At 41.3% G+C, this 10,133-nt stretch overlaps 1 protein-coding gene across 1 annotated transcript; it reads right to left on the bottom strand.

Moving 5' to 3' along the window:
- Window positions 1-4,600: 4,600 nt before the first annotated feature.
- Window positions 4,601-8,143, bottom strand: LOC146389538 (uncharacterized). Its single transcript, XM_084911496.1, has 7 exons — window positions 8,058-8,143; window positions 7,018-7,059; window positions 6,672-6,938; window positions 6,349-6,588; window positions 6,068-6,259; window positions 5,375-5,500; window positions 4,601-4,662 (listed from the first exon to the last, which is right to left on the bottom strand). Exons 1-7 carry the CDS (start codon window positions 8,086-8,088, stop codon window positions 4,640-4,642), a joined length of 921 nt encoding a protein of 306 aa, XP_084767622.1. The 5' UTR covers window positions 8,089-8,143; the 3' UTR covers window positions 4,601-4,639.
- Window positions 8,144-10,133: the final 1,990 nt, after the last annotated feature.

The raw sequence follows: 10,133 nt of genomic DNA, 5'->3' as shown, positions 1-10,133 counted from the left end.
ATTTTATAACTGAACACCCAATATAGATATATACATATATACTGAATATCACACAATATCAGATAACCAAATTAACACTGGGTTTTAAACACAGTAACAGTGGGTGTAGGTGTAGGGTGGGTACTCTGCAGTGCAAACTCAACAGCTGTTACCTTTCAAATGATCCAAGGTGTGAAATCAGTTTACATGGAGAGGCCGTTGAGGATTACTGAACACTTACAAAGGAACAGTGTGGAATTTCCCTTCAGGAAGATTTTTCTCAAACAGCCAACAACAACAAGGGAAACATTTAGCAGAGGAAATGCACTAAATGGACTGTCCAGGACCAACCAGTGTTTAAGTTAGCGGTTTCACCTTTGTTAACAGCATAACTGTTAACATAGAACAGAATAGAATGCCTTTATTGTCACTATACAGTTGTACAATGAGATTCAGAGCAATAAATAGTGTTATGTGTATACAATTGGGTTATTGCACATAGAATTTAGTATTGAATTGTATTCTTGATGTCAGCTGACATGAGGACACGAAGGAACTCTGAGTTCCAACTCTGCTCATGGTTTATAGCTGTTCATTCCACCTCAGTTGTGGGATGAACTGCCTGCAGAGGCTGTTTTTATTGCTGTTATTTGCAGGTTTACGTCCTGTGTGAGTCTCTGTCTGCTCATGTTTGAATCATCAAAATAACAAATCATACGAACTCTGAGAGAAATTAAATTAGATTAAGTGCAGATAATGGAAAATTTGTTTACAACAGAGGAAGTGAAGACTGCGTAACAAAGGCTGGTCAGACAAACATTTAGTACATGCAGCTAGCAGCTGTGGTTTCCTGAGTGAAAGCTGACATCTGTGATAGATGAGTGAAGGACTTCAGTGTTTGACTCACCGAGGAGTAGGGATGGGTATCGTTTAGGTTTTATCCGATACCGGTGCCAAACCGGTACTTTTGAAACGGTGCCGGTGCTTAAACGGTGCTTTTTCTTTGGTCATTTTAGCCTTTTTGGCCAGGGTGAAGGGAGTATCTGCCATCAAACAAGAAGACAGCTGCATGTAACTACGAAGGTGTTTGCTAGTTCACCTTACTGCATTAATGTAATAACGTGGTTAGCCTACTCAACCTAAATTACATATGAACAACATTAAGCTACTCACGCAGAGAAGAACGGCTGCTGCTGCATCATCATCCGTCATCATTTCTGCTACACTGGCAGGGCTAGGGGCCAGGACTCTCCTCTTCGGGTTTTTGGGGGATGTTGCTCCGGGTCCGATAAAAGGCACCACACCCGCAGTAGATGTGCTCGGTGTGAGGTCTCGCAGCAAGCTATCAAATACGGCGCATTTCTCGGCTTTTAAAAAAATGCTTTGCATCACCAGGTGTTTCATCGGGTTTGAGGTGTTACCTCCTTTGACAGTATCACAGTATCACCTTAAAGCACTTGTTGCAGGCTGCTGAGTTTGCATATTTTGCTGTGAAGTACAGCCAGAATTTTGACCGCTTCGTCTTGGGCATTTTTAATCTGTAGCTCTGCTCTAAAAGAACGTACATACCTGGGCCCGCCTACTATCCTCGGAAACGTAAAATGATTGGCTAGAATCTAAAGTGTATCACAGCTCAGGAAAAAAAAGCACCGAAATGTGCGCTGCTTTTCGGTCTGGTTACTGCCGTTTATGGATACCGGTACCCATCCCTACCGAGGAGCAGAGACACAGATGTAATCTTCATGTTGCCAGGACAACGACTGACAGAAAACTGATATCCTCAGCTTCACCACTTCCCTGTTAACATCATCAGCTCGTCACGCTGCTGCTTCTGGACAGTGAGGACAGTAAATAAACTGCATGAGATGTATTCACAGCAACTCTAGGGAAACAGTTCAGTTCTTAAGTGTAAAGTTTCAGAGTTTGTGAATGATGTGCTGAAAGCTCATTTTGATTTTTGCTCTTTTCCTTAAAATGATTAAATCAAGTTTGTAGAGAACAGGAAATAAGACAAACTCACAAACTACACAAGAAACACTGAAACATCATCACTTTAAATATTTAATTTCAAAAACACCATCGGTGGTTACCTTAGATGATACTCCATCCATCCATCCATCCATCCATCCTCTTCTGCTTCTCTGGGGCCGGGTTGCCAGGGCAGCAGTCTAAGCAAACAAGCCCAGGCCTGCCTCTCCCCAGCTTGTCCAGTGACACAACAAAGTCTTCCCAGACCACTCGAGAGATATAATTTCTCCAGCATGTCCTGGGTCTGCTCTGGGGACTCCTCCCAGTGGGACGTGCCCGTACCATCTCAACTGGCTCCTTTTTATGGAGGAGCAGCGGCTCTACTCTGAGCACCTCCCAGATGGCTGAACTTCTCCCCCTACCTCCGAGGGGGAAGCCAGCCACCCTTTGGAGGAAGCTCATTTCCGCTCCAGTGTGGTCTTCTGCTGCTGTAGCCCATCTGCTTCAAGGTTCATCGGGCTGTGAATTAACACATGCTCTTCTGCAGACCTTGGTTATAATGAGAGCTATTGAAGCAGTTTGTCCATTCTCCTCTGAGCTCTGACATCAACAAAGTATTTTTTCTCAGAGAGCTGCTGTTCACTGGATATTTTCTCTTTTTTAGACCGTCCTCTGTGAACACCACAGATGGTTGTTGGGAGCATCCCAGCAGATCAGCAGTTTCTGAAATACGCAGACCAGACTGTCACATTCAAAGTCTCTTATGTCACCTTTTGTCATCATCCTGATGCTCAGTTTGAACTGGAGTCGGCTGGCTTGATTCTGTCTACGTGCCTTAATGAGCTGGTTTGCTGCCATGTGATTGACTGATTAGATATTTGCAGTTAGGGCCACTAATAAAGTGGCTGGTGGTAGAACAGTAACAGTGTTGATCAGAGTGGGTCTGAGTGAGCGACTGAAAGATTTTCAGATAAGAAATCAGATGTTCTTCAGTTTCAGGATGACTGAGCTGTGTAACTTGTGTCAGTGTGATTGTTTTTATTGAGCTCTTTAATGTTTCAAAGTAAACACACAGATTTACCTGCTTTAATAAAAGTGTTGTTGATATGTTAAACATAAACTGGGCTATGATCACTGTTGTGTTTGTAACGTCTTTTTTCTTCTGATTTGTCTCATGCAAAAGTTTCACTTAAGATGTTCTCCTTTCTTTTTCTTCACCTCTAATTAGGATTTATTTTTGTTATTAACCTCATTACTTGGGGAATTATTTAGATCACTTTGTTTTTTTGTTTTGTTTAAATCTTTTCAAACAGTGCGGTGGTCATCATTTGTTTTTACTCACAGTCTGAGTGAGTTCTACGTTTGTTTAAAGACAAGAGACAGGTTCTTCTCCATCCTGTGCAGAGATGGGGGAAGTTTTAGGGATGGGATTGGGGGTTGGCATGTTAGCCAAGAAGTCAAAACCCAGAGTAACAGTAAGTTTAGTGTATTTAAAACAAGAACAGCGTATTAATAAATAAAAAATAAAATCCCCAAATAAACCAACAGCTTTTAATTATGTGCACGGGTACGTGGGTATGTTCTAGAAACATTTAACAATCAGTCTTTCACCAGTTGTGTCTTACTGAAAACCACCAGTTACTGTTTCAACTCCTGCACCAGCTCCACAAACCTGGTCCTCAGGTTTCTCTGGCATCCATTTCTAATGTCCATTTTGCTGCTTCCCATCTGTTCTGCTGAGTTTCATCACAGACTCAGGTCTGAAGATCTTGATAAATCAGAGATTTGTGTTTATTTACTGTTTAGTACATTTTCATGTATCTGTATTTTACTTGAGTAGTTTTTTTCTGACTGCTTTTCAGTTTTACTGCCCACATTTTTAAACAAATAGAGATGCTGCATGCTAAAGGGGTTAAAGTGGAACATATTTTTTATTTATTTATGTTTCTTTGTCCCAAACTGGAACCACTGCAGGTGCCCATAAGTTGCAGTTGCGGTACTTTAGCATCTAGCTAGCCCTGCTGAAGAGGAGCGAGCATAAAGGGACGTTTTGAAGTGTTTTTTTCAACTTTTATTTCAGCACAGATGTTGACTCAGTACTTCAGTTTACAGCAGTTGTATTTATTCATCTTTTAAGCACATCTTGAAAACATCCTCCTCACTTCTCAGCCAAAAGCGCATCTCTGCCTCCAGCTCGTTCAAAAAACTGTCAGACTTTCAGAGGTTCAAATAGAGAACATTTGACTGGCTGCCTCTTGGATATAGAAGTGATTAAAGTTTTGTTTGTTTGTTTAAATAAAGGTTATTATTATTATCAAAATATTATATATGTTGTTGTGAATCTGCAAGGCTTTCATTTGGAAACTTTAGCTTTATGCTAGACTGGTGCTTTGAAATTCTAATGACCTCCTATCAAGTTTATGCTGAAGTTTAAAAACTTCTTTCAGTTTGTGCTACAACCAAATGCAAGACCTGAAAAATCATAAATCAGTTCTTTAGAAAGTCACATGCTTGGTATTAAACCTGCTGATATAAGGCCAATGAGAAAAACAACAGAAGAGTCGCTAACAAGAGTTTTATTTAAACAAATTTTAATTAAACAAAGAAATTAACTGAAAGTTCATCTGTCAGTTTCTACACTCATTTTAAATGAGTGCTTGTTGTTTCCTTTAAAAAGAGGTTGGACAGCCCATCAGTTACTTTCTTCTGACACACCTGAAAATGAGAGAGAGGAGATGAGAGGAGAGAAAAGAGGGAAAGAAAGGAGAGCGGCAGGAAACACTGCAGAGTATGTACCTGCACCCCCACCCCGCTGTGAGTTAGGGATTTTTATTGTTAAGACAGGATCTGTCACATTATGTGTGTCACCAATATGTTGCACAACACTGAAGGCTTGAATAAGAACTATATGTGGGATGTGATTGGTGCAGAACATCAGGTGTCCCAGGCTATCAATGACCTCTTTTTAAACCAGGAGAACATGTGTGAAGGTTGATTCTGTTCATCGTCAGCCGCAACTTTGAGACTGAAGAAGTCACTTGGACGTTTCTCCCACTGAAATCGCCACGTCCAGGTGAACAGAATCAAACATTTGGAATTTACTTACCTGGATGGTTGAGCACGCATCGACATGTGTGAAGAACGTTTGACATGAAAGGAAGGTTAGAGTTTGGCCTATAACTAGCTAAAGCTGCTGGGGTTAGAGATGGTTTTTTAAGTAACAGTTTAACTACTTCAGACTTGAAGGCTTGTGGTCCATAAATGATTATGAGAGATAGGTTGATCATATTTAAGACTGAAGCATTAATTAATTGCAGGAATTTGAGGAACGGAGATCACAGTGAAAATAAATAATGTGTAAACATTAACTTTTATTTTCACTGATTTTATCTTTTACCAGCTTGTTAGATAAAAACTGAGTGTTTACCTGCAGCGTTTGTCCTCAGACTGGAAAAAACAACATGTGACTGGATGATTGAAATCTTATTGGCTGTTTTTTTTAAGGTGAGACCCTCGTAGACGACTTTCCTCTGAAGTGATGGCAGAGTTCTTCCTGCAGCAATGAAAAGAATATAAGACTGATTCAAAAGACTCAGGATCCATGATTTTGATTAATTAAGTGAAACTACGCTCACTTTAACCTCGTACACGTCATTTTAAACACCCGGGACAACCAGCAGATTCAAACCCACATGTGTCTTATTGTGATATCAGACGGCTCACCGCTGTTCTCCTGCACACGGTATGTGAGTAAAATACATGAGATATAACTGAGAAATATCATTTACCTAACATACATTTATAATACAAACATTTCTTAAACATTTTAACAAATTTACATGTGAAGGAAATTTGTGGCTAAATGCCCTGAAAACATGAACAATAGAATGATTTCATTTGTGCAATGATGTGATAGGTTGAAGTTTGGGCCAATCAGTGACTCCTACATATATCTAAGGTGAATATTTTGTATGTTTCATGTAAATAATGTTTCCTTGAATCACACAATGAGACACAAATATGTAAGCAAACATTTCATATCATATGTTACAGGATGAGATAAAAAGGTATTTCACCAATGTTTCATCACAAGCTCTGAAGACGTTGACACACTTCATACCTGTTTGTCTCCACCCTTTCATCAGAACTACAACCAGAACCAGATCCAGAAGACCCAGAAAAACCACAGCAGCTATGACTGGAACAGAGGAGGAGGAGGAGGAGGAAGGAGGATGGGAGATATGAGTGATGATGGTGGTTGTTGTTGTTTTTGCTCTTTTTGTTGTTGCAACAGAGATTGGTGTCACAGAACCTGCAGGAGAGATGAGGAAGCTGGTTCAGTCAGTTTATTATCAGCTCAGCAGTTTAGCTTGAAACAGGAAGTAATGTCAGTGATCTGACCTCTGACCCTCAGAAAGCTCTGAGGAGATGATCCAAACTGATCAGTAGAACACCAATACAGACCTTCATCAGACTGCTGCACGTTAATGGTGATTATGTGCTCTGATTTAGGTCTAACAGGACGCCCATTAAAGTAGAAATAAGCTGCGGCTGTGCCACCAGTTTTCTTTTTACAGCGTAGTGTGACATCACTTCCTGTCCTCACAGGAAGTGCAGGGATCTCCAGGATCACATGTTTATCTGAAGAAAAGCCCCACAGAGTGATGTAGAGGTGGTATAACAGTGTGCTGTTAGTCTGATGATTAAATGAACGACTTCATTACCTGATACAGTGATGTTGACTTCTTCACTCTTCTCTCCAGCTTCACCTTCACACCAGTAAACTCCACTGATTGGCTCGAACTCATCAAACAAACAGGATGAACCATTTGTCCTCCCGAAGCCCCGCCCACCCGCTCCACATGACTCAGTCCCACTTCCTGTGTCCCTCTTCACCGTCCATCCATCAGAGCCCAGCTGACCGTCACATGTCAGAGACACTGAGGCTGCTGTGAAGAACTGCTGAAGGTTTGGACTGACGGTCAGAGAGACTGGAGGACAGACGGACAGTTTCTATCAGTGTTTACACTCAGTGTTTGTCCTGGACCATGGTGCACTTCATCTACTCACCTGCACAAACAGTCAGTGCAGACAGCAGCAGCACACACACACCTGCAACAGGAGGTCAGAGGTCACTGAAGGTCAGAGGTCATTTAGAGACACTCTGACGTTATAGTCACATCGTTTTTTTCTCTGCATCATCGAGCTTTTCAAGTTGAGGATGAAAGGAGCTTCATCGTTTCTTTTATTTTAACACACACTGGACCATCTGTATCAGAGGATGATACCATCACAGGTCATCAAGCACCGCTCATGAGAACAAACCATCAGCATGGCTGACATGTGTCACCTCATGTAAATGATGGTTTGATGTTTATGCATTATTAATGCAGGCTTACATTTTACGTGCTTATTTAGAGTTTGGTGCCTAAACTGACCCAAACAGTGACTGATGGAAACATTTAGATCTGAAAACAGATCAGTGAAGCTCCAGAGTCCTGAGAGACACAGGACGATTATTGACTGTCCACACATTGGAAAATTTGTTCGTAATAAAGGAAATATCGTCTACACAACAGAGCCAATCAGAAGAAGCTTAACGCAGCAGCTGTGGTTTCCTGTTTCATGAAAAAGGTCGTCTGCCTTCATGTTCAGTCGTCATGTTACACACACTAACTGAAGCTTCACTGACTCAGTCGACATGCTCGACTTTCATTAGATTCAGTTCTGAGCATTCAGCAGGTTTCGGATGTTAATGAGACAAATTTGAATCATAGTAAAAACAAACTTTCATTACTACAAACCAGCAAGTTTGAAACTGTTTTCTGTTATTCACTGACTCTTTGTGTGTTCGAGTTAAAGCCTGATGCTCTTACATAAATATCATCTTGTTTTGTTTCCTGTCCAGCTGACCTGCTGTAAGGTGGAACCAAATAAACAAAGAAGCAGAGCGAACTCTTCCTAAACGAAGCAAACCAGCAGATCTACACAGGTTTGATTTCAGTGGAACTTCCAGCTCAGTCAGTGAGAGCTGACGATGTGTTCTCCTTTACAGAGTGTGGAAGCTGCTGTGCAGTAAATGAATGGATGAATATGAGTGTTTGACTCACCGAGGAGCAGAGACACACATGAAGTCTTCATGTTGTGGAGACGACGACCGACAGCAGAGTGACACCTTCAGCTTCACCACTTCCCTGTTAGCACCAGCAGCGTCGTCACAGTGAGGCCGAGCCGCTGCTCCAATGAACTCAAAGAGAAACTCAAAGCAAATATTTTTATCTATCGGGGCCTTTTTTATTCATAATTTACATGCTTCAAATCTGCCACATATATTGGAAATATAGTATTAACTTTCACCTTTATGGAGACGACACTCAGCTGTGTATTTCTTACAAACACAATTCCACCCATCTCCTGCTGTGACTGCCTCGTGGAAGTTAAATCATTGTTGTTCGAACGTTCTCAAACTAAACAGTAATAAAACTGAAGCTCTTGGTTACGAGTGTCATCTGTCATATGTGTCATCCTCGACAGCAATGTTCCCTCTAATTTTTCATGTGTCTGAGCGAACACGCAAACTCCCTGAGCTGCTGTGCAGCCATTTGTTTCTCCTTTTTAATTGGATCATAATTATTACATTTTTACAGTCATTACCGAATTTCACTTTTCAAGTACGTTTCATGACAAACACAAACACAGACACTCACATTTCTCTTACTCTGTCTCTCAGAAACACACACGGTAAAAATGTATGTTTGTTTGCATACCTCCCTCTGTTTTGTCCTTCAGGCGTTGTGTATGATTTAAGTGTGCTTTGTTTTGTTTGAGTGGGCCTTTTTTTCAGCAATCCTTTACCCCTGTCCACTCCAGCACAATATCCACACAGATAACAACATGAATATTAAATAAATAAAACAAAAACACTAACAAGAGGAGCCTACAGGGTCTGTGGCGCTCCTCCTGGGAAGCACCGCAGACCCTGTAGACTCAAACATAACAAAGCATTCAGATTCTGCTGTCTCCAAAAAGAAAACCTCCAATCTCAGAGTAAAATGCTGAAAAACTAGTTGATGCATTTATTACTGCTGGGCCCCTCCTGAAAATCACTGGCTGTACCCCAAGAGGTCATTAAGTCTGCCCCCTCTCTTCCTGATATAAACAGGAAAGTTCCTGATTGATGATCTGCAGATCTGTCTGTTCATTAAATCTGTGTTAAATTAAATGTATAAAACTGCTGAAATTACAGCAGGAGTTCAAAGTATTGATCAGATTGAAATGAAGGAAGCAGCTCCATCGTAGACGACCTTTGTCAGAGTTCAAGATAAGATAACCTTTATTAGTCCCACACGTGTGAACTAAGCTGCAGAGACTCAAACCAGCAGCAGTTTGATTTCTTCAGTTCCTCCTCCTGGTTTCTCTGGAGGAACTGGAAACAGGACGCCTTCCTCACTTGCTGCCATCATGACTCCATTGATTGGATTAAATGGAAGTGAATGAAGAAAGGAGGAAGCTGATGACTGTCTGTAAATGTTCCCACGGTGAGACTGACACAGTGAAACGTGTCCACAGGAGCTCTGCAGGTCTGTCCTCAGCTTCCTGTTTACACAGAGAAACTCGTCATTTCTTTCACTTTTTAATTTCTTCTGTGGCGTCTGTGGTTCCTTCACCTTCTGTAAAAATGGGACGGTCATGCACGTTGGTCACTGCGCTGAAGGAAGCAAAGACAGAAACAAGCCACTGTGTGACCGAACATCTGTGATTCATTTTCATCTCACTGTGAACTTGGAGTTCCCATCAAACCTTGTCTGCTGAACTCAAGTCAAACTGTTATTTTTTTTTATTGATAACACTGAAGAACAATGTGAAACAATATGATTCAGCAAAGCTTCAGGTTCAGTATCTGCTGACATGCACTCTCTGGACTCCACATCATTCAAACAGCTGTTAAACTAACGTAAACAGATAAAACACTTCATGGTCCCAACAAGGAAGCTGTCATGGTCCTGAGTCTGAGGACTCAGTGTTTTGTGTTTCCTTATGCTTTTGTTCATTCCGAGTATGTATTCTGTTGTGATTTTGCCATTTGTTAGGTTTCTGTTCTTTGCCTGCCTGCTCCCACTTCCCTGTGTTCCCTCTGTCTGTCCATGGTGTTATTGTGTCTACTTATGAGTCCGCCTGTCAAGTTC

Source organism: Perissodus microlepis, chromosome 3 (genome assembly GCF_051167445.1).
Source record: "Perissodus microlepis isolate ML-2025 ecotype Zambia chromosome 3, ASM5116744v1, whole genome shotgun sequence".
Lineage (NCBI taxonomy): Eukaryota > Metazoa > Chordata > Actinopteri > Cichliformes > Cichlidae > Perissodus > Perissodus microlepis.
Note: the sequence above shows the minus strand (reverse complement) of the source record. Positions and strands in the feature narration are given on the sequence as shown.